General features: G+C 44.5%; 1 protein-coding gene across 24 annotated transcripts in view; it reads right to left on the bottom strand.

Moving 5' to 3' along the window:
• LOC127567064 (calcium/calmodulin-dependent protein kinase type II delta chain) overlaps positions 1–25,793 on the bottom strand; it is a 362,600-nt gene that overhangs the window by 91,870 nt on the left and 244,937 nt on the right. For all 24 annotated transcript variants that reach the window (XM_052009742.1, XM_052009800.1, XM_052009765.1 and 21 more), the window contains exons 10-12: positions 14,365–14,487; positions 13,393–13,476; positions 3,071–3,113 (exon numbers count right to left, since the gene is read on the bottom strand). In XM_052009742.1, coding sequence (XP_051865702.1) covers positions 3,071–3,113; positions 13,393–13,476; positions 14,365–14,487 — 250 coding nt within the window. The remainder of the gene's footprint in view (positions 1–3,070; positions 3,114–13,392; positions 13,477–14,364; positions 14,488–25,793) is intronic.

Genomic DNA, 25,793 nt, shown 5'->3' with positions numbered 1-25,793 from the left:
CTGACTTATCTCTGTTGTCCTTCTTAAATAAAGGAACAACGTGAATTATGCTCCAGTCTTCTGGTACCTCACCTGTGGCTAATAAAATGCAAAAATCTCCATCAGGGCCCCAGCACTCTCCTTTCTTGTTTCCCATAGCAATCTGGGGTAGATCTCTTCTGACCCTGGTGTTTATCCACTCTCATATTCCAAAACACCTGTCACCTCCACCATCTTATGTCTGGCAGGTTCAGTAAGTTGCCAGTCCTGCGTTTCACTCAATCAAATTTCTTTGTAACTTCATATGCTGATCCATGCCCGAAGCTCATTTGACTTATCGGCGAGGCTCCTGGTATTAAAGCTGAGCCTATCCCAGCACCCCCAAGCTCCCTCACTTTGTCTTTGTCTGCTCTGCCCACTGGACTTGCTTGATTCATCCTCCACATTTGTGTCAATCTCCCCACGTGCCGCACTGGTACTGTTCACCCCCACCAACTGAGGTTAAGCATTCCTCAGTAGCGTGAGCAAACCTCCCTGCAAGGATATTGGGTCCCTTCCAGCTTAAATGTTACCCATCCTTCTTGTGCAGGTCCCACCTCCCCCAGAAGTGATCCTAATAATTCTCCCTCCTGCACCAGCCCTTCAGCCACACATTCATCTGTCATATGCTCCTATTTTTACGCTTGCTAGCACATGCTGTGGTGCAGGGAGTAATCCCGATATTACCACCCTGGAGATCCTGCTTTTGAACCTTCTGCTTAATTCCACAAATTCATTCTGCAGGACCCCATCCCTTTTTCCATCTTTGTTGTTGGCATTAACAACAGTCCTCTGGCTGCTCTTCCTGTCTCTTCAGAATGTTCTGTACCTGATCTGAGACATTCTTGACCCTGGCAGCACACCATTCTGGAATCTTGCTCTTGGCCACTGTGGCTGGCGATATCTGAGCATGACTCTATGATTCTATGTGGTCTCTGACAGGAGCTGCAAGTGGACGCACTTCCTATTGGTGGAATCACAAGGGACATTGGCAATGTAAATGATCTCCCACATCCTGTAGGAGAAGCATACTGCCCAAATCAATGGGCACTTTTGCTCCATCCGCCAGAGCAGCCAGGATTTCCTAGTGGCCAGCCATTTTAATTCCACTTCCCATTCCCACACCAACGGGTCTGTCCACGGCCTCCTCTACTGCCAAGTTGAGGCTAAACACAGATTAGAGGAACAACACCTCATATTCTGTCTTGCTGGTCTCCAACCTGACAGCATCAACATCAATTTCTCTAACTTCCAGTAACCACTCCCCCCCACCCGCCCTCCTTTTGGTTTTCTCTTATTCCTCTGGCCCCTTTACCCCTTGTTTTTCCCCTCCCCTGCCCATTTATTCCCAATCCCCTCTACTAAGAAAGAAAGAAAAAAGCTGACCTGGTCACTACTCACCCTCCTACAAGGCCTGACGCCCACCAAAGCCCACACTGAACAGCCCCTCAAAAAATAGCCACTCCCACTGTAACTGTAACTTTTATACCTTGTTCTCAATGATCCCACAGGTGCTGTTGGTCTCACTGTCACCTCCAAGCCTTACCTTTGCTCCACCCTTCCTGGCATTTCTTTTATACCTCGCTCTTGATGATCCTCCATGTACTGCTGGTCTTGCTGACACCTCTAAGCCTGTTTTTATTTCAGATTCCTGTATCTGCAGTCTTTTGATTTTTGTTCGCTAGTTTCATGTCTTTTGACTTCATTTTCTCACAATATGTCATTTCCCTTTTATTTCTCAAAACTTAAAATGTCAATTATCCTTATCATAAACTCTTTTCAGAGACATAAAGAACCAATCCTGTGGTGTATGACAAGAAATCTGGAGAAACATTTGGTAATCAAAATGAATCCAAACAAGTATTCAAATACAACAGACACAAGTGAGACTGCAGATGCTGGAAATCTGGAGCAACACACAAAATGCTGGAGGAACTCAGTAGGTCAGGCAGCATCTATGGAGGGAAATGAACAGTTGACATTTCAGGCCGAGACCCTTTATCAGGACTGGAAAGAAAGAGGGCAGAATAAAAGGCTGGGCGGAGGGGGAGGAGAATGAGGTGGCACATGATAGGTTAGTCCAGGTGAGGGGGGAAGGTAGATAGGTGGGGGAGGGGGCAAAAATTGTAATGATGTGAGAAATTGGGAGGTGATAGGTGGGAGAGGCAAAGGGCTGAAGAAGATGGAATCTGACAGGAGAGGACAATGGACCATGGAGTAAAGGGAAGGAGGTGGGGAACCAGAGAGAGGAAGGTGTGGGTGATGGGCAGGTCGTGAGGGTAGGGGAGGGGAAAGACAAGGGGTGAAGGGGCCAGAGGAATAAGGGAAAACCAAAAGGAGGGCGGGTGGGGGGGAGTGGTTACTGGAAGTTAGAGAAATTGATGTTGATGCTGTCAGGTTGGAGACCAGCAAGACAGAATATGAGGTGTTGTTCCTCTAATCTGTGTTTAGCCTCAACTTGGCAGTAGAGGAGGCCGTGGACAGACCTGTTGGTGTGGGAATGGGAAGTGGAATTAAAATGGCTGGCCACTGGGAAATCCTGGCTGCTCTGGCGGATGGAGCAAAAGTGCTCCATGAAACGATCCCCCAATTTGCGTTGGGTCTCACCGATGTAGAGGAGGCCGCACCGGGAGCACCGGATGCAATAAATGATACCAATGGATTCACACATGAAGTGCTGCCTCACTTAAAGTATTTGAATACTTTACATAATGAACAATACAACAAATCTAATAAAAAACATTGAAAATACAGTCAAAGCAACAAATCCATGTACAGTTTTTAAATGAGACAGAACTTGACATAGACAGGAACTGATAAAATGTATTTACTATTCATCAGTAAATATTAGAAAATAATTCTTGCTACATTATCATATTTACATTGATTTAGACACATGAAAAATAAAATAACCATGTACTATGGTAATCTTACCAAACTATCTATTGCATGAAGCCCTAAAAATTACTGACTTAAATGAAGGTATGTAATTTTAAGATTCTAAACTGCATAATTATTATGTGTAAACCAGGTTAGAATGTTTCACACATACCTGAGAAGTTCCGTGTGGCCAGCATTGTTGTGAGAATAGCACCCTGGAAGAGTTAAAGAAAACAAAATGTGAAGAAGAACATTCAACAAAGTAGTCAATATAAGTCAATATATCACTTTTCTGGTTCAACTCAAGTGGCAGAGCTTTTTATTAACATGTTATTTAGGTTTTCTTTTGTTGTGTGGGTGGTTGGTTAAACCTCCAGGTTTTGCTCATGCAGCATTTATAGTGCATTCAAGGTTACACTGTAGTCAATTTACAGGCAAGCTACTTCTAGAAAATAGGGGAAATAAAATGTTTTGTTCTTCCTGGAGAAAAGCTAATGTTGTGCCTTTTATTTAAGAAGGGCTGCTAGGACAAGACAGGGAGCTACAAGCTGGTGAACCTTACATCAATGGTGGGAAAGTTACTGGAAGGGATTCTGAGGGAAGGGATTTATTAGCCTTTGGAAGGTCAAGGACTGATTAGGGATGGTCAGCATGGCTTAGTCATGGGAGATCATGTCTCACAAATTAAAACATAGAATGTAGAACAGTACAGCACAGGAACAGGACCTTCGGCCCACGATGTTGTGCCAAACTAATTAAGCTAATGATGCCTAATTAAATTCATCCCTTCTGCCTGCACATGATCCATATCCCTCCATTCTCTGCACATTTGTGAGTCTATAGAACAGCCTCTGAAACGCCTCTATTATATCTGCCTTCACCACCACCCCTGGCAGTGCATTCCAGGCACCTACCACTCTGTGTGAAAAAACTTGCCCTGTACATTTACTTTGAAATTTCTCCCTCTCATCTTAAATGCATGTTCTTTGTATAAGACATTTTGACCCTGGGAAAAAGATATTGGCTGTCTACTCTATCTCTGGCTCTCATAATTTTATCTATCACATCTCCCCTTGGCCTCTGCCTCTCCAGAGATAACAACCCTAGTTTGTCTAACTTCCTCTTATAGCACATGCCCTGTAATTCAGGCAGGATCCTGGCAAATTGCTTCTGCACCCTCTCCAAAGCCTCCACATCCTCCTATAATGGGGCGACCAGAATTGAAAGCGATACCCCAGATGTGGCCTAACCAGAGTTTTATAAAGCTGCAATACAACTTCCTGACTCTTAAACTTAATGTCTCAACTAATAAAGGCCATATGTCTTCTTTACCATCCAATCAACTTGTGCAGCACTTTCAGTGAGCAATGAACTAGACTCCAATATTCGTCAATTTATCGACATATTAAGGGTCCAGGCATTAACTGTGTACTTTCCCTTTACACTTGGTTGCCCAAAGTGCAACACCTCACACTTGCCTGGATTAAACACCATCTGCCTTTTTTCTGCCCATAAATGCAACTGATCTATTTCCTGCAGTATCCTTTGGCAATCTTGTACACTATCAACTCCACCAATCATTGTGTCATCTGCAAACTTATTAACCCACCTATTCATGTGTTCATCCAAGTAATTTATATATATTACAAACAGTAGAGGTCCCAATCCACATCCCTGCAGAACACCACTAGTCAAGGACCTCCAGGTAAAATATGTCCCATCGACCACTACCCCTTATCTTCTATGGCAAGCCAATTCTGAATCCAAACAGCCAAGTCACCATGGATCCCATGCATCTTAATCTTCTGGATCAGCCTACCACGATGGACTTTGTCGAATGCCTTACTAAAATCCATGTAGATGACATCCACTACTCTACCTTTATTGATCACCCTTGTCACCTCCTTGAAAAACTTAATCAAGTTTTTGATCAATTGACCTGCCCCACACAAAGCCATGCTGACTGTCCTTAATTAGAGCATGCTTCTCTAAATGCTCATAAGTATCATGCCCAAAGTGTCCTCTCCAATAGGTTCCCTACCACTAATGTGAGACTCACTGGTCTATTATTTCCAGGATGATCTCTATTTCCCTTCTTGAACAAAGGAACAACATTTGCTACTCGCCAGTCCTCTGGGACCTCGCCTGTGGGTAGAGAGGACACAAAGACCTTTGTCATGGCCCCAGCAATCTCATCTTTTGTTTCTCAATAACCTGGGGTATATCCCATCAGGCGCTGGGGATCTATCCACCTTTACCTTCTTCAAGAGACCCAACACTACCTTTCTTTATCTCAAAATGCCCTAGCATATTAGCAGGCTCCACACTGATCTCATTATCCTCCATGTCCTTCTCCTTGGTGAATACCAACGCGAAGTACTCATTTAGGACCTCACCCACACCCTCCACATCTGAGCATGTTCCCTCCTTTATCCTTTATTGGTCCTACCCCCTCCCTGGTTATCATTTTGCTCTTGACGTATGTATAGAATGCCTTGGGATTCTCTTTAATCCTACTTGCCAAGGACTTATCATGGCCCCTCCTGGCTCTAATTTCCTTCTTGAGTTCTTTTCTAGCTTCTTTATAATCCTCAAGGGCTCCATTTGATTTTAACTTCCTAAAACTTACATATGCTTCCTTTTCCTTCATGACTAAATTCACAACCCCTCTCATCATCCAAGGTTCCCTTACCTTGCCATCCTTGTCCTTCCTTCTTACTGAAACATACCTGTCCTGTACTCTGTGCAGTTGGTCTTTAAACACCCTCCACAAGTCAGATGTGGACTTGTCCAAAAACAGCTGCTCCCAGTTAACTCTCCCTAGTTCCTGCCTAATACTCTTGTGATTTGCCCCGTCCCAATTTAATACTCTCCTGCAAGGTCCATACTTATCCTTATTCGTAGTCATCTTATCATGAAGAAGGCACGCCAGCGGTTCTACTTCATTACAAGTTTGAGGTGATTTCATATTGGTAATGGTATTGGTTTATTATTGTCACCAAAGACTCTGGCAAATTTCTACAGATGTGCGATGGAGAACATTCTGACTGGTTGCATCACCGCCTGGTAAGGAGGCTCCAATATGCAGGATTGCAAAAGGCTGCAGAGGGTTGTTGACTCAGCCAGCTCCTCATGGGCACAACTCTGCCCACCATCGAGAACATCTTCAAGAGGCAGTGCCTCAAGAAAGAGGCATCCATCATTAAGGACCCTCACCATCTGGGACATGCCCTCTTCTTGTTACTGTCATCGGAGAGGATGTATAGGAGCCTGAAGACCCACACTCAGCCATTTAGGAACAGTTTTCTATCTATCTATCTAATTCTATCTCCTTTACGTTAGCACTGGAGAGAGATAGGAACAGACAGACTAGAAAGGCACTTACTTGGAGTAAAGGGAATTATGAGGCTCTCAGGCAGGAAATTGGAAGATTAAATTGGGAACAAATGTTCTCAGGGAAAAGTACGGAAGAAATGTGGCAAATATTCAGGGGATATTTGTGTGCAGTTCTGCATAGGCATGTTTCAACGAGACAGGGAAGTCACGAAAGGATACAGGAACCATGGTGTACAAAGGCTATAATAAATCTAGTCAAAAGGAAAAGAAAAGCTTACAAAAGGTACAGAGAGCTAGGTAATGTTAGAGATCTGGAATAGTATAAGGCTAATAAGAAGAAGTTTAAGAAGGAGATTAGGAGAGCCAGAAGGGGGCATGAGAAGGCCTTGGCGGGCAGGATTAAGGAAAACCCAAGGCATTCTAAAAGTATGTGAAGAGCAAGAGGATGAAATGTGAAAGAATAGGGCCTATGAAGTGCAGCAGTGAGAAAGTGTGTATGGATCTGGAAGAAATAGCGGAGGTACTTAATGAATGCTTTACATCAGTATTCACTACGGAAAAAGATCTGGGGGATTGTAGTGGGGACTTGCAGCGGGCTGAAAAGCTTGAGCATGTAGATATTAGGGAAGAGGAGGTGCTGAAACTTTTGGAAAGCATCAACTTGGATAAGTCGCCGGGACCGGATGCTGTGGGAGGCGAGGGAAGAGATTGCGGAGCCTCTGACAATGATCTTTGCATCGTCGATGGAGACAGGAGAGGTTCCAGAAGATTGGAGGATTGTGGATGTTGTTCTCTTATTCAAGAAAGGGAGTAGGGATAGCCTGGGGAATTATAGACTGGTGAGTCTTACCTCAGTGGTTGGTAGCGATGGAGAAGATCCTGAGAGGCAGGATTTATGAACAGTTGGAGAAGTATAATATGATTAGGAATAGTCAGCATAGCTTTGTCAAGGGCAGGTCCTGCTTAACGAGCCTGATTAAATTTTTTGAGGATGTGACTAAACACATCAATGAAGGTAGAGTAGTAGATGTAGTGTATATGGATTTCAGCAAGGCATTTGATAAGGTACCCCATGCAAGGCTTATTGAGAAAGTAAGGAGGCATGGGATCCAAGGGGACATTGCAGTATGGATCCAGAACTGGCTGGCCCACAGAAGGCTAAGAGTGGTTGTTGAAGGGTTGTATTCTGCATGGAGGTCGATGACCAGTGGTGTACCTCAGGGATCTGTTCTGGGACCCTTGTTCTTTGTGATTTTTATAAACGACCTGGATGAGGAAGTGGAGGGGTGGGTTAGTAAGTTTGCGGATGACACAAAGGTTGGGGGCATTGTGGATAGTTTGGAGGGCTGTCAGAGGTCACAGAGGGGCATAGATAGGATGCAAAGTTGGGCTGAGAAGTGGCAGATGCAGTTCAACCCAGATAAATGTGAAGTAGTTCATTTTGGTAGGTCAAATATGATGGCAGAATATAGTATTAATGGTAGGACTCTTGGCAGTGTGGAGGATCAGAGGGATCTTGGGGTCTGAGTCCATAGGACGCACAAAGTGGCTGTGCAGGTTGACTCTGTGTTTCAGAAGGCATATGGTGTATTGTCCTTCATCAATCGGGGAATTGAATTTAGGAGCCGAGAGGTATTGTTGCAGCTATATAGGTCCCTGGTCAGACCCCACTTGGAGTACTGTGCTCAGTTCTGGTCGCCTCACTACAGGAAGGATGTGGAAGCCATAGAAAGGGTGCAGAGAAGATTTACAAGGATGCTGCCTGGAATGCAGAGCATGCCTTATGAAAGCAGGTTGAGGGAACTCGGCCTTTTCTCCTTGCAGCGACAGAGGATGAGGGGGGACCTGATAGAGGTATATAAGATGATAAGAAGTATTGATTGTGTAGATAGTCAGAGGCTTTTCCCCAGGGCTGAAATGGTGGCCACAAGAGGACATAGGTTTAAGGTGCTGGGGAGTAGGTATAGAGGAGACGTCAGGGATAAGTTTTTTACTCAGAGAGTGGTGAGTGTGTGGAGTGGGCTGCTGGCAACGGTGGTGGAGGCGGATACGATAGGGTCTTTTAAGAGACTGTTGGATAGGTACATGGAGCTGAGAAAAATAGAGGGCTATGGGTAAGCCTAGTAATTTCTAGGGTCGGGACAAGTTCGGCACAGCTTTGTGGGCTGTGGACTTTCTATGTTCTAATTGTTTGATCATGTAGAGCTGAGCGGGCAGGGACTCTAAACTCTAGCTTTCCTTCTTGTTCTTGTGCCTTGACCTCATTAAAATGTTGCTCCTGTGCTTCCACCCCCTCCTCTTCCTTGTGCTTTTTTCTCCTCAGTTTCTCACCTGGCGGGGGATGATGAAAACTGTTCCTTCATAACTATAAGGCAGTGTAGTGTGCCACTACAAATCTCGATACCCATTCATCCAAGTCCTGCAGATCACCTCCAGATATTCCAGGCAGTGGAAGCACTGATACCAAATTGGTTTATTATTGTCACTTGTACCAAGGTACAGTGAAAAACTTGTTTTGCATACCGATCATACAGGTCAATTCATTGCATAGTGCAGTTACATTGAGTTAGTACAGAGTGCATTGATGTAGTGCAGGTAAAAAACAATAACAGTACAGAGTTAAGCATTGCAGTTACAGAGAAAGTGCAGTGCAATAAGGTGCAAGGTCACAACAAGGTAGATCGTGAAGTCACAGTCTATTTCATTGTATAAGGGAATCGTTCAATAGTCTTATCACAGTGGGGTAGAAGCTGTCCTTAAGTCTGGTGGTACATGCCCTCAGGCTCCTGTATCTTCTACCCAATGGCAGAGGAGAGAAGAGAGAATGTCCCCAGTGGGTGGGGTCTTTGATTATGCTGGCTGCTTCACTAAAACAACGAGAGGTAAAGACAGAGTCCAAGGAGGGGAGGCTGGTGTCCGGGATGCGCTGGGCTGTGTCCACAACTCTCTGCAGTTTCTTGCGGTCCTGGGCAGAGCAGTTGCCATACCAAGCCATGATACATCCAGATAGGATGCTCTCTATGGTGCATCGGTAAAAGTTGGTGAGAGTCAAAGGGGACAAACCAAATTTCTTCAGCCTCCTGAGGAAGTAGAGGTGCTGGTGAGCTTTCTTGGCCATGGCATCTACGTGATTTGACCAGGACAGGTTGTTGGTGATGTTCACTCCCAGGAACTTGAAGCTCTCAACCCTCTCGACCTCAGCACCATTGATGTGGACAGGTGCATGTACACCACCCCCTTTCCTTAAGTCAATGACCAGCTCTTTTGTTTTGTTGACATTGAGGGAAAGGTTGTTGTCATGACACCATTCCACTAAGCTCTCTATCTCCTTCCTGTACTCCGACTCATCGCTGTTTGAGATACGGCCTACAACGGTGGTATCATCTGTAAACTTGTAGATGGAGTTAGAGCAGAATCTTGCCACGCAGTCATGAATGTATAGGGAGTAGAGTAGAGTCTTGAGGATGCAGCCTTGTGGGGCACCAGTGTTGAAAATAATCGTGCCGGAGGTAGTGCTGCCTATCCTCACTGATTGCAGTCTCTTGGTTAGAAAGTTAAGGATCCAGTTACAGAGGGAGGTGTTGAGTCCTAGGTCTTGGAGTTTGGTGACAAGCTTGCTTGGGATTATTGTATTGAAGGCAGAGCTGTAGTCAATAAACAATAGTCTAACGTTTTTTTCTATTATCTTGCTTTTAACTCTCACTATTGGCCTGCTTGTGTGTGTTGGTCCAGGACAGAATCATGCATCATGTCATGTGTGGATAACTCTTGTTGGTGCTGGTGCAGGTCCAAATCTTGCTGTGGGAATTCTTGGCATCCAACCTTCCAAACTGAAGACAGTCCTGGACTTGTGCCTGGGGACCTGCTGAAGGACAAGTGATCTCACATCCATCTCCATGCTCCATCAATGGACTCCAGATGAAATTCAGTGGCAGAGCTGTGATTCTGTAAGTGAAATCAACAGTTGGATCCTGCACCAGGGTCACACCTGGCATTTTTGCTGTAATTTGGTCAATCATTTCTTGTCGTGATGCTGGACTCCATGACTGAGAATTTTGTACTGTCTCTTGCTGAGTTCTCCTCAATGTTTGTGCTTCACTTGCACATGTCTTTGAAGCCCAATTTTGGGCACCAATTCTCCTCTCACCACTTCTGTGTGTCTACCTGTCCTAATGTTCCTTTGGAGTGCTTCACTGGTGGCTGCAGCTTTGCTAGTGGAAGCTTGTTGAACTTCATTCAAGGATACTCTGGCTGGCCTTGGAGAGCTACCTCGAGCAATTCTGGACCACAAGAGCCCAGCTTCAGACCGTAACATCTTGGCAAGAGCTGGCAGTCTGCTCCAGCTGTTGGACAGGCTACAATAAGAGGAAGCTGGTGGTGCGGCAGCAAATATATTGACCTATTGGAGTTATACAGCAGGGTCCACTGAGAAATTGTACTCTTGTCAGCACCTCAGTAATCCTACTGATCTGTTATGGAATATAGTAATAGACTGTTAATACACCCAGTGCGCCCCTTTGAACAACTGCATTCACAGGTGTGATAGCAGCAGAAAAGATTCAAGGCAGCAACCAGGACATGCACTTGGGCAATCCCTTTGGGTGAAAGATGATTCAGTTCTGTAGCTCTTCCAAGGTAGGCCAGGTGGTACTTGACAGCTGGGTAGCTTGGGGTGGTCTTCTACTGTTTGCTTATGGTATCCATGTATTCCCGTTGTAGAGTGAAGGAGTTCAATGCTCCAAATGTTCCTTCCCCATTGTGAACATATAGATGTCAGGATTGATGAGGACGTTACATGTTTTCAGGAAGACTTTGAGAATTTTCTTGAAGCATTTCCTCTGTCCTCCTGGAAATCTTTTGCAATAGAGATCAAGTTGTTCATGTAGATGATTTTGCCCACCGACTCAAGCTAGTTATGCAAGACCAGAGCTGAACTGTGGGGATGTTAGCCCAGGATAGGACCCTGACATTGGTTCATCTCCCCTGCCCATAGGTTTGTGAGATTTTGAGTTGACAGTTGCAGTGTAATTTCTCCAATACTTTGATGAGTCTGGTGTAGGTTGCACATATCTCATAGAGTTGTACAGCACAGAAACGGCCCCTTTGGTCCACCATGTCCATGCTGACCATGAAACCTGCATTACTCCTTTTCTACCCAAGTACCTGTCCAAATGCTTTTTAAACATTTGTAATTGTATCTGCCTCTACTGCTTCTTCTGGCAGCTCATTCCATGTAATCACAATCCCGTGTGAAGAACGTGTGCCTCAGATCTCCAGAGCACACAGGAGCTGGGATCATTGATGCTTGGAAAACCATGGGTTGGATACCAGGTTTGAGGTCTTTGTCTTTAAACACTCTTTCCGCTAGTCAGCTGAAGGCTGAGCTGGTGCACTGGTGGCAAAGATGAATTTCATCGATTATGTCCATTTTCACTAAGCTGTAGCTCCCATAATGTTGAAAGTGATCTATCTTTTCTTGGATAATTGATCTGATTACTGCGCTGTGGTGTTGTGTGGCAGGGGCAGACCTGTAGGGGATCTTTGTCTTCCACATGTTTCATGTGAAGCTCACCTTTTCATATATTTCAGTGAAGTTAATTACGACTTGGAGCTCACCGCTGAAGGTGCACAGTCAGAAGAGTTCCTGCATACTGTAATTCAATGACAGAGGTTAGGGTGATCTTGGTTCTGAAGTTTCTGATCATCCCTGGACCAACACCATTGTAGTTGGAAGCTTGGTACAGGTGAGGGACAGTACTGCCATGAGGTAGGCTGAGGAGAGGGTTGGGGTGATAACACAACCAATTCTGACCCCAGTCTGTACTGGGACAGGGTCTACAGGGCACATTATGGGATGTTCCACAGGTAAGCTACAAGAGGTAACTGTCTATGCTGGAAGGTGTGGGTGCCAATCTCTGAGCAAAGCTCTATACAAGATTGGTGCTGATCTCTTGCTCCTTGGCATTATGGCATGTCTTCTGACAAGTTTTGATTAAATATGTCTGACAGACTTTCTGTAGTCTTACCCAATGAAGTCCCTATCTGCTTCCTTTGTACTATCTGGTGCACCATCTTTCCCCCATGGGAATCGGCACCAGTGTGCTTGTCTCTAACTATCTCACAAGGTGCAGAACTATCCTCTATTTCATTACATAACAAAAATACCTAAATCCAGGCCTCATTCTCTGAGCTGGTGGCTAAGTGAAGGCATTTTCACCATCTTCTTCCTCCTCTGACTAAGATAGTTTCAGTTCTTAGATATCTGAAGGGGATAAGAAATAAAGCTTGTGGTCTGGTGAGTGAAGAGAAAAAAAGCAAGAAGTAGATGTCCACACACTATCGCGCCTATGAGTCAGGGGAAAGAGACAAGGAAGAAATGGGACACGAGCGGGAGATATCATCATCAATGACGCCATCAGCCCCAGCAATGGCCACTGTCTGGCTGATGCCCTTTACAAGATGATCAGCACAGCCACCTCCATGGATGTTTATAAATCCTTGTTCTCTTCAAATTCTTCCCTGTTAAATACCACTTTTCCTGAAAATATGCCATTCAAAGATGGAACTCACTAACCTAGTGAATCAGGTTGGATCATGAAGGTAACCTTATCCTGCAACAATACCTCTGGCATTGACCTCCAATGCTACTTCTCCACATGCCTCCTGACCATTTGTCTGCAGGATCTCCTCCCCTCTGCACACACTGAAGTCTCTCCTTCTTTCCACATGTTGCACCAAAATCTCCTGCGCAAAGTCAGAACTTTAGCACTCACTTCTTGAAGTCTTCTGGTAACCCTTACAACCTAGATTCATCTTTCAAAACAAAAACTCCTGCCAAATGTTTGATAGCTCATTATACCTCCCCTTCAAGAGACAGGTTGTATTTAAGGTACACTCATCAGTTGTGACATCAAACCCCTGCTGGTGTGTGTAGCCAGTGAACAGGTGGTACAGCCATGAATGCTCAGAGTAAACATTTAAAACAAAAGTCACTAAGTCATTGCAAAGCAATGAAGACAATAATTTTAATACATTTTTGTTGTGTGTCACACTGTTGTTCTTCTAATCATCTGTATGAATAAAATTCAGAACAGCATCTAACATTGAAATGAGAAATACAGCTTCAGGTTAAGAGAAAGGAATAAAATTATATCTGACCTTCAGTTTTCTTCTAGCGTTGAATTTCTTGAGGCATTCCACAGTCTCCTGTCTGTGCATGCATGAAGCAACAGTTGATCGTTGCTACAAAGCAAAAACATAAACGTACGATATAAACATTTATTGAGATATTTTATGTTTGATTACCAAAATTTGTATTTTCTTTCACCATTTTATAGGTAATCCATAAATTACATAAAGCCACTCCTAAGCAAACCCGTAAAATTATGGCCAAAGGCAAACTAAACCTTTTGTTGCTGTTCCTCTATCCATCGGACACCCTCCCTCATTGCTAATAACATTAATGCTGGTAAAAGCAGACAGAAATAAACGTGGCTAAATTCAGCCAAGACTCTCACATTCTTACATTGGTATGTAAGTTTGTAAAATGGTCTGTGAAAACCATTTTCAATATGATTGGTTAAAATCCAAAGAAGTCAAACCTTCTATTTTTGTATTTCTTTTGTTTTAGAATTTGTTATTACTACATTTTTGAACACTTACTGATAAAGTATTGCAAGGTACTTATTAAATTTAAAGCTTTGGCTAATCTAATCAGTAATCCCCAAAACAAAATCTATCACAAATTAAGTTCGTCCCATAAATCCTTGACTGCATTCTCCTAAATATCTTAGAAAATTGAGTAGCAATTTGTCAGTATTGTAAATTCATAATTAATCTGGAGCTAAATAATGATGGCCTTGCTGTTTATAAACAGACAGCCATTTTTGCCTGTGCTGTAACAGTGACTTAACTTGAAAACAAATTCATTGCCTATGAAGTACTTTAGAAGGTATTGAAATGTGGAAGACTCCAAATAAAGGCATGTTCCTTAGACATTGAGATGGCTTAACAGAAAGATTCTGTTTGGAAAAACTAATGATCCTTAACATGCAAATTATGGATTACTAGAAATATACCAGTTACACAGGATGATACAGTTAGCAGTGAAGCACAAAAGGTGGAACATACACAAATCCATGGATGTTTCAGGGCTTCTGAGGCTGTGATCCGTTTGGCAGGATTGATGGTTAACATTTTGTTGATAAGATCCTTAGCTTCTGGAGTGACTGTGTCCCACTCTGGTGAAGGGAACTACAAAAACAGATAGTGAAAACTCAGAAAAAATTAACGATGCTGCAAATCTGAAATAAAAATAAAAAATGCAGGAAACCCTCAGTGGGTCGGGCAGCATCTGTGGAAATGATACAGAAAATGTTTCAGGTCAATGTTCCTTCATCGGTCTGATATGTTAACTGTTTCTCTTTCCACAGATGCTTCCTAGCCTGCTGAGTTTTTGTAACATTTTATGTATTTATTACAAAAGATGACAGAGTTGACTACACAACTGTCAGTAACTTGACTTTCACCCACATAATACATTACCAATTCATTTTGGCACAAGAAGTTGCAGTTTGTTTAATATTCAATTCACTGCAATTAGTAGTGGTATCAGCCTGTGAGCAACTGCAAGTAGTTCTTTTGGGAGTAAATAGTATAAATGTCAACTTTTCTATTGAAAAGTCACTGAAGTATTGAATAAAAGAAATACAACTCATCTACGAGATCATGGCTAATTGATTTTCCTACTGAGGTGCTGCAAAATATTACCTACCTGAAATATTTTGAAAAATGCAGACATGTCTTTAGTTCTAATGTGCCAATCTCAAACATCACTAGAAATCCCCAAGAAGAAATAAAAGTGCAGTTAACAACACTGCACTGATGCAGTACCTTTAAGATAGTAAAACATCCCTAAGCAGTTTACATGAGCATTAACACTTACAATCTGACACCTGGCCAGATAAGAAAATATTAAGTGGTTGGTTGAGGAGATTGGATGGAATTCCAGCCTTCTTAATTTTGTGATCTGAAGTGGTTGAAAGTGATGGAACAATTATGATCAAATATGTGCAAGAAGCCAGAAAAGGAGGAGGGCAAAGATCTTTCAATGCTGTCAGACTAGAAATAGAAATCTGGAGGTGCAAGGCAAGGGAGGCATGTGAAAGCAAGGATGTGATTTTAAAAAAATTGAGGTTGATTGGACAAGAAACTAGTCAATGAATTGAGGGTGATGGGTAGGTAAAACTTGGTATGAATTAGGATATGGGCAGAAAAGCACTAAATAAGCTCAAGTTTTGGTAAGGCAGAAGAAGAAAAGCTGAGCAGGAGAACCAAGAATAAATAAAGGGCAAGCTTAGAATGTCAATTTTATGGAATCAACTGAGGAGTGATGTAGTGGATAGTTGGCTAGAAGCAAACTTCAGAGTAAAATACAGAACCAAGGTCACAAAGTCTCTTGTTCAGCCTCAAGAGTTGCCAGGGAGAGGAACAGAGTGGACAGCTAGTGAACAACTTAATGGTAGGTGATTGAAGGCATTAACTTTAGCCCTCACAACAAGTTAGTTGGAGGAAATATCTGGCATCCAGGTGTAGACTATGCAGAAATCATAACTCAGACAACTGAACAATGGAAGAACTATTGTGGGAATGGGTGTGCAGAGTTTTGGAAAGTTTGGGATTAAACTGTGTAATAATGCTCAGCAGGTTTAAGTTGACCCAACAGGTGATTCAGCATTAATCCCTGTTGCACACCACTGGTCACAGGCCTCCACCACTCTTTTCCTCCTACCACCAAGCCAATTTTGCATCCAACTGACTAGCTCACTCTGGATCTCATGTGACCTAACATTCCAGACCAGCCCAGCATGCAAAACTCGCATCCCTCAAATATAAAAGACGTCTGATTTGGTAAAGTACCAGTGAAATTAGCAATGGTGGTAGCAGAAATTAATGTACAAATAGGTAACACAAGAGAAACTGCAGATGATGGAAATCTGGAGCAACACACAAAATGCTGGAGGAGCTCAGTGGGTCAGGCAGCATCTATGGAGGAAAATGGACGGCTGACATCTTGGGTTGAGACCCTTCATCAGGACTGCAAAGAAAGAGAGCAGAAGCCAGTATAAAAGGGTGGGGGGGGGGAAGGGGAGGAAGAGCTGGCAGGTGATAGGTGGATCCAGATGAGAGGGGAAGATAGGCAGGTGGGGGGGGGGGGGGGAGACGAGAGTGGGAATGATGTAAGAAGCTGGGAGGTGATAGGTGGAAGTGACAAAGGGCTGAAGAAGGAATTTGGTAGGAGAGGACAGTGAACTATGGAATAAAGGGAGGGAGGTGAGGAGGGGAACTGGAGGGAGGAATGTGTGTGTGAAGGGCAGTTGGAGATGGTGGAAGAGGGGAAAGAGAAGGGGTGATGGGATGTGGGATAAAGGGAAAACAAAGGGGGGACAGGTCTCTGACCCCTCCAACCCTCAACATTCTTCTGACCCCTCTAACCCTTTACCCTCCCCTGACCCCAGCTCCAACCCCTGCCGTGCCTTCGCCATTCCCTCTGACCTTCCCCTCTTGAGGCGGAAACGTTCTGTCCTCAGCAGTGGCCTTACCTTTATCCCCCTGCACCTGCACCTCAATGCGCTCTGCACCCGCCACGACACCAAGCTCTTCTTCCGTTGCCTCTGCGCCTACTTCTATGGCAAGGATTCCCCACCCCCAACCAATGACCCCTTCTCCTGCCTCAAGCCTTCTTCTCGGACACCTTGCTCTGGCCTTCTGCCAACTCTCGACCTTTTCATCTCTAACAGCTGACGGGACATTAACCTTCTCGACTTCACCACTCCTCTCACCTATCCCAACCTCACTCCCTCTGAACCCACTGCTGTTCACTCCCTCTGCACCAATCCCAACCTCACCATCAAACCCGCAGACAAGGGTGGTGCTGCTGTAGTCTGGTGGACTGACCTCTACCTTGAAGAGGTCAGACAGCAGCTCTCAGACACCTCCCCTTACTTACCCCTGAACTAAGCCCCCACTGAGGAGCATCAGGCCACTGTCTCCCACACCATCACCTACCTCATCACCTCCGGAGAACTCCCTTCTACAGCCTCCAACCTAATTGTTCCCCTGCCCGTTTCTACCTCCTACCCAAGATTCACAAACCAAACTGCCCTGGTAGGCCCTTTGTTTCCACCTGCTCCTGCTCAACTGAACTCGTGTCCTCGTATCTCGATTCCATCTTGTCCCCCTGGTCCAGTCCCTTTCCACCTACATCCATGACACTTTGCATGCTTTCCACCACTTCAGCAACTTTCTGCTCCCTGGCCCCGACTGCTTCATTTTCACCACAGATGTCCAGTCTCTGTGCACTTCTATACACCATCATGAAGGCCTCAGAGCTCTCCGCTTCTTTCTGGATAACCTACCCAACCAGTTCCCCTCCACTGCCACCCTCCTCTGTCTGGCAGGACTGGTGTTCACTCTTTCTTTCTTTTTCAATATTTTTATTAATTCCAAATAAAAAGTACAAAGTTCATGAAACAAAGGAAAAAAAAACAAAATGTTACAAAATAGATTGTATTGAATCACACTAAATATCACAATGCTTCATATTAATAAACAAAAATGATAACTAATTAGTATTGATAAGTTGGAATAATTTTATTATAAAAAACTAACCCCACTACCAAAACCGAAGCTGTTTAGTAACATCCTAAGGACATAGTAGTATTGGACAATATCTGTACTTTAAGCACGAAATCAGTGGTTTTGAAAGTAGTTCAAAAAAAGGTCCCCATAATATTTGAAAGTTCAGAATAGATCCAGAAATAGAGCAACAAATCTTCTCTAAATTTAGATATGACATAACATCCCATACCCAAAGAGCATGAGTGGGGGGAGCAGTTTCCTTCCATTTAAGCAATACAGCCCTCCTGACTATAAGAGAAATGAAGGCCAATATGTGTAAGTTGGAAATCTCCAGAATTATATCTTTTTCTCCAACAATCCCAAATAATGCAGTTAAAGGATTTGGCTTAAAATTTATCTTAAAAAGTACGGAAAGGGTTTGAAATACCTCTATCCAGTATTTTTCCAGACTCTGACATGACCAAAAGAAGCCTCTCCATTATTGCATTTGTCACAATAAGGAAATATATCCGAATAGAAACGTGTTAACTTGTCTTTGGACAGGTGAACTCTATGGACCACTTTAAATTGAGGGAGAGAGTGATGTGCACATAATGACGAAGTATTAACCAGTTTAAAAATTTGATTCCAAGTTTCCTCAGAAATTGAAATCTGCAGATCATGTTCCCAAGTGTTTTTAATTTTGTCTAAAGGGACCTTATTCGTTCCTGATAACCTACCATAAATCTTAGATATTGAAGCATCATAAAAAGGCTTCAAATTAAAAATTACATCTAGTAAGTTCTTATCAGGACTTATAGGGAAAGTATGTACTTGAGATCGGAGAAAATCTCTAATATGCAAATATCGAAAAAAGTGAGTTTTCGGCAAATTATATTTAGTTGATAATTGTTCAAATGTTAAGAAATTTCCTCCAACAAACAGATCCTGAAAACAAGTAATACCCAATCTATCCCATTCTTTAAAAACTATGTCAGTCATAGGAGGTTTAAAAAAATTAGCAAAAATGGGACTAGATAAAGAAAATCTCAATAAAACATAATATTTTCTAAATTGTAACCAAATCCTCAAAGCATGTTTAACTACCAAATTATCAGTTAATTTATTTATTGATAAAGGAAGTGAAGAGCCAAGCAAAGAAATAATAAAATTTTTTTTAACAGAATTAGCTTCCAAAGAAACCCATACTGGACAGGCCTCATGATTAACATAACCAAAAAGTAAGATTTCGTATATTGACTGCCCAGTAATAAAACTTAAAGTTGGGTAAAACAAGGCCTCCATTATTCTTAGCTTTCTGAAAATGAACTTTATTTAATCTAGGATGTTTATTTTGCCATATGTAAGAAGATATAATGGAGTCAAGAGAATCAAAAAAGACTTAGGAATAAAAACAGGTAAAGCCTGAAATAAATACATAAATTTAGGTAAAATATTCATTTTAATAGAATTAATGCGGCCAATCAGCGATATAGAGAGGGGTGACCAATTTGGTAAGACCCTTTTCACATAATTCAGTAAAGCAAGAAAGTTCTCTTTAAATAAATGTTTATAATTTTTAGTAATAGTTACACCCAAATAGGTAAAATGATTTCTTACAGTTTTAAAAAGAAGGTTAATATTGAACAGCATCAGATTGTTCAAAGGGAAAAGTTCGCTCGTGTAAATTCAGTTTATATTCTGAAAACGGGAAAGTAAAGAAAGCATAGAAGGTAACGAAGTCTCAACATTAGAAATGAAGAGCAGTAAATCATCAGCATAGAGCGAAACTTCATGGGTAGTACCTCTCCTAAAGATACCAGCAATCTCTGTAGATTCTCGAAAAGCAATAGCTGAAGGTTCTAGCACCAGGTCAAATAGCAAAGGGCATCCCTGTCTAGTTCCGTGTTGAAGTTTAAAACGTTTAGAAAGTTGAAAGTTAGTAAGAACATGGGCAGGAGATAAATAATTTAATCCATTGAATAAAATCGGGCCCAAAGTTAAATTTCTCTAAGGTTTTAAATAGGTAACTCCATTCGACCCAGTCAAAGGCCTTCTTGGCATCTAGAGAAATCACACATTCCGATATTTTCTTAGAAGGAGAATAAATAATATTCAATAAATGATGAATATTAAAATGGGAATAATGGTTTTTGATAAACCCCCTCTAATCATTGGATATAATTGATGGTAAAATATTTTCTAATCTACGAGCCAAAACTTTAGATAAAATTTTAACATCAAAATTCAGTAAAGATATTGGTCTGTATTAAGAACATTCCGTTGGGTTTTTATTCTTCTTAAGAATAAGTGAAATGGAAGCTTCATAAAAGGTTCATAAAAACCTTCCCAATTTAAAAGAATCCGAAAAAACAGAACTTAAATAAGGTATAACCAGTGAGGAGAAAGCCTTATAGAATTCTCCCGGAAATCCATCCTGACCCGGAGTTTTTCCAGACTGCATTGACCATATAACCTCGGCGATTTGCTCATGAGTAATAAATTTATCCAGTTGTTTTCGGTTATCAGCAGAGAGTGTAGGAATATTTAATTGGTCGAAAAAGTTGTTCATTACAGTATCATCTTTAGGAGAATCAGAACTATAAAGTTTGGAATAACATTCTCTAAAAGCATCATTTATTTCTAAATGATCCGTTGTCCTTTCTCCATTGGCTTTGCGAACTGCTTTAATTTGCCATTTAGCTATAGAGGCTTTTAATTGATTAGCCAATAATTTGCCTGTTTTATCTCCATGGATATAAAATTGAGTTTTGCAGCGACTCACCGTCTGAACAAGCGAACTGGCTCGGCGGTCGGGTCGCGCGTCATCGGAGCAGCGAGGCCCAAGATGGCGGTGGGCCTTCGTCTTCCCCGAGCGACAGGGAGAACCCGCCCACGGGAAAGATTTGATGACGTAGCATATACGTCATTGCCGTTTTGAGTGGGGGGGAACAGGCTCTCTTAAAAGGCCCGTGCAAGGCGGGAAAATAAACCAGTTCTTGTTCTGAAACCCTTCGACTAGTGTCTTGTTTTTCACATCGCGGTAGCAGCCGCTACATTGGTGACCCCGACAGTCCAAACGGATCTTGGACCCACACAATGGACGACAACGCAGCAGCCAACGCAGTGGCACTCAAGCTGCCCACCTTTTGGACACTTCGTCCCAGCGTCTGGTTCGACCAGGCTGAAGCACAATTCCACCTTCGGCGGATCACCTCCGACTCCACAAAGTACTACCATGTGGTCAGCTCTCTGGACCAGGAGACAGCTGCCCAGGTCGGAGACTTCATCCAGTCTCCTCCGGAGGAAGATAAGTACCCAGCTTTCAAAGACCTTCTGATTCGGACCTTCGGCCTCTCCCGTCGTGAGCGCGCCGCCCGCCTGCTTCATCTCGACGGCCTGGGGGACAGATCCCCATCTGCCCTAACGAATGAGATGCTGGCATTGGCCGAGGGACACAAGCCCTGCCTAATGTTTGAAAAGGCCTTCCTCAAACAACTACCCGATGACATTCACCTGCTGTTAGCCAACGCCGACTTCAGCAACCCACATGAGGTAGCTGCCCGGGCAGATGTCCTGTGGAAGGCCAAACGCGAAAGCGGTTTGTCCGTCGGCCAAATCGCCAGGCCGTGAGCCCAATGCCCGCCTCAACCAGTCCCAGCAATCGAGCGACCACACCCCAGAAACACAGACGATGACACTGGCGACCAGCTGTGTTTCTACCATCAGAGGTGGGGTGCGGAGGCCCGTCGATGCCGCCCACCCTGCAAGTTTCAGGGAAACGCCAGGGCCAGCCGCCACTGACAGCTACGGCGGCTGGCCGCCGACAAAGCCTCCTATTCGTTTAGGACAAGCAGTCTGGGCGGCATTTCCTCGTCGATACTGGAGCAGAAGTCAGTATTTTGCCCCCGACCGGCCGCGACACTCGTAACAGGCAACAAGGTCCTGTACTCAATGCCACAAACAGCACAACGATACGGACTTTCGGTACCCGTACACTTCAATTACAATTCGGCAGCAGCCATTTTACCTGGATCTTTACCCTTGCCACTGTCGCCCGACCACTCCTAGGAGCCAATTTCCTTCGGGACCACAACCTGTTAGTCGACTTGCGAGGGAAGCAGTTAGTTCACTCCAGAACTTTCCAGACCTACCCCCGGGAGAAACCAGCCTACCAGCCCCGCGCCTGGACTCCATTTCCCTGTCTGGCAACGAGTTCACCAAGCTCCTAGCCGAATTCCCATCAGTTTTGGCACCTCAGTTTACAAATTCTAGGCCCAAACACGGTGTGCGACACCACATCATTACCACAGGGCCACCCCTTCATGCCTGAGCACGACGACTACCTCCAGACAAGCTCCGCCTGGCATAGGAAGAGTTCCGTCACATGGAGGAGCTGGGGATTGTTCGCAGGTCAGACAGCCCCTAGGCCTCCATGGTCCCCAAAGCTACCAGCGGGTAGAGGCCCTGCGACGACTACTGCAGGCTGAATGATGCCACCAACCCGGACCGCTGCCCCATCCCTCACATCCAGGACTTCGCAGCGAACCTACATGGGGCCCGCATCTTCTCCAAAGTGGACCTCGTTCGGGGATACCACCAAATCCCGGTCCATCCGAATGACGTCCCCAAAACTGCGATTATCACCTCATTCAGCCTTTTCGAATTCCTTCGAATGCCGTTCAGCCTTAAGAATGCCGTGCAGACTTTCCAGCAGCTGATGGACACAGTAGGCCGAGACCTGGACTTCGTGTTCATTTATTTAGATGACGTACTAATCGCCAGCCGTGACTGCCAAGAACACCTTTCCCACCTCCGCCAACTGTATTCCCGTCTCCGTGATTTCGGCCTTACGATCAACCCGGCCAAGTGCCAATTTGGACTTGACTCTATCGATTTCCTCGGCCACAAAATCACCAGCGATGAGGCAACACCCCTACCCGCCGAGGTAGACGCTATCTGCCATTTTGCCCAACCCAACACGGTCAAAGGCCTACAGGAATTCCTTGGGATGGTCAACTTTTACCATCAGTTCATCCCTGCAGCAGCCCGTATCATGCGCCTTTTGTTCTCGCTGATGGCTGGTAAGGGCAAGGATATCGCCTTGAACGACGAGGCTGCGGCTGCCTTCGTTAAGGCCAAGGGCGCCCTGGCAGACGCCACGATGCTTGTACACCCTAGGACAGATGTCCCAACCGCCCTCACGGTGGATGCATCCAACACCGCGGTTGGTGGGGTACTGGAACAACTAATCAAAGGCCATTGGCAACCCTTGGCATTTTTCAGCAAGCACCTTAGACCACCTGAACTGAAATACAGTGCTTTTGATCGGGAACTTCTAGTGCCGTACCTCGCGGTCCGGCATTTCCGGTACTTTCTAGAAGGCAGGCCTTTCACCGCTTTCACTGACCATAAGCCTTTGTCCTTCACCTTCTCCAAAGTCTCCGATCCCTGGTCAGCTTGTCAACAGAGACATTTGTCCTACATTTCCGAATTCACAATGGATATCCAACATGTCTCCGGGAAGGACAATGACGTTGCTGATGCACTTTCCAGACCGACCATCCACAACCTGTCCCTGGGTGTCGACTACACGGCCCTGGTTGACGCACAGCAAGCTGACGATGAGCTGCCCAGCTACAGAACTGCAGTCTCGGGCCTGCAGCTCCAAGATTTCTTGGTTGGTCCAGGTCGGCAGACCCTCCTTTGCGACATCGCAACAGGTCAACCCCGCCCTGTAGTTCCTGCAGCCTGGCGGAAACGCGTTTTCCACTCGATACATGGGTTGGCACACCCGTCCATCAGATCAACTGTCCGACTGGTCACCAGCAAGTTCGTCTGGCATGGCCTGCGCAAACAGGTCAGTGAGTGGGCCAGGACTTGTCCGCACTGCCAGACATCGAAAATCCAACGACACACCGAAGTCCCGCCACAGCAGTTCGAGCCTAACTGTAGAAGGTTCGACCACATCCACGTCGACCTCGTTGGCCCTCTGCCGGTTTCAAGAGGAGGCCGGTACCTCCTTACCATCGTGGACCGGTTCACGAGGTGGCCAGAGGCAACCCCTCTATCTTACATCACGACTGACTCCTGCGCTCGGGCGCTCCTCACAACTTGGATCTCACATGTTGGTGTTCCGGCCCATATCACTTCAGACAGAGGCACCCAATTTACCTCAAGCCTCTGGTCTGCATTAGCGAACATGCTGGGGACGCAGCTGCACACCACCACGGCCTACCACCCTCAATCAAATGGGTTACTGGAACGTTTCCACCGCCATCTGAAATCAGCCTTGTTGGCCCACCTGAAGGGTCCTAACTGGGTCGACGAACTGTCTTGGGACCTGCTTGGCATACGCACTGCCCCCAAGGAAGACCTCCACGCTTCGTCAGCTGAACTTGTGTACGGGGCACCCCTGGTCGTCCCAGGAGATTTCATACCTGCCCTTCAGGACCAAGGGGAACATCCCACAGCAGTTCTGCAAAGACTGCGCGAGAGGCTCGGCAACTTGGCCCCGATTCCCACTTTGCATCACGGCCATCCTGTAAGCCCAAAGAACTACGAGACTGTAAGTTTGTTTTTGTTCACAGGGGCACACCTCGGGCACCGTTGCAATGACCATACGAGGGGCCGTTCCGAGTCATCAGGAATAATGGATCCACCTTTATTTTGGACATCGGGGGCAAGGAGCAGGTCTTCACGATGGACCGCCTCAAACCGGCCCATTTAGATCTACAACAACCGGTCGAGGTTCCAGCACCGCGACACAGAGGCCGACCTCCTAAGCAACGGCTAACACAGCCCACAGACCTTGGGGACCGTATGCCGGTTCTGGGGGGAGGTTGTGTAGTGACCCACCGTCTGAGCAAGTGAACCAGCTCGGCGGTCGGGTCGTGTGTCGTTGGAGCGGTGAGGCCCAAGATGGCGGTGGGCCTTCATCTTCCCCAAGTGACAGGGAGAACCCGCGTGCGGGAAAGATTTGATGACGCAGCATATACGTTATTGCCGTTTTGAGTGGGCGGGAACAGGTTCTCTTAAAAGGCCTGCGCAAGGCGGGAAAATAAACCAGTTCTTGTTCTGAAACCCTTCGACTAGTGTCTTGTTTTTCACATCATGGTAGCAGCCGCTACAGTTTTATCTTTTAAAAGTTGATTCTCAATTGGATATGTTAAAAGGAGATCATATTTGGTTTTAATTTCAACTCGCCTGGGATCTGGATCCAAGGCATATTTTTGGTCTAGAAGTTTCAATTGATTGGCTAAATCAATCCTCTCTGTGTTAGCTTTTTTCTTAACGCTTGCCACATAAGAAATAATTTTTCCTCTAATAAAGGCTTTAAAAGCATCCCATATAATCAGACCAGAAGTCTCTCCTGGGGTATTCTCTTTAAAAAAGAAAGTGATTTGTTTCTCCAAAAATTTTAAGAAGCCTTTATCAGATAGCAAAGTTAGATTAAAACACCAGGATCTGTTTATTTGAGGGATTCCAGGGAGATTTAAGGATAAAAACACAGGAGCATGGTCTGAAAGAGCAATCTCTTTATATTCACAGGATCTGATTGATGAAATCATTTGACTGTCAATAAAAAAATAATCAACCCTGGAATATGTGTGATGAACATGAGAAAAAAAATGAATATTCCCTGTCTTCCGGATGTAAAAAACACCAGACATCAGTAATGCCAGTTTCCATCAAAAAAGATTGAAGAAATAAAGCTGATTTATTAAGAGCTGCTGGTTTAGTAGATGACCTATCTAACCTTGAATCTAACCAGCAATTAAAATCTCCTCCTAGAACCAAAGAGTAAAGATTCAAATCTGGCAAAAGCGCAAAACATCAAAAAATCCTGGATCGTCTGTATTCGGAGCATAAGTATTGGCAAATACCACTAGCCTATTATCTAACTTCCCTGATACTATAACAAAATGACCGTTAGTGTC

This window comes from Pristis pectinata, chromosome 2 (assembly GCF_009764475.1).
Source record: "Pristis pectinata isolate sPriPec2 chromosome 2, sPriPec2.1.pri, whole genome shotgun sequence".
Classification (NCBI taxonomy): domain Eukaryota; kingdom Metazoa; phylum Chordata; class Chondrichthyes; order Rhinopristiformes; family Pristidae; genus Pristis; species Pristis pectinata.
This window is presented reverse-complemented; position numbering and strand designations above follow the sequence as displayed.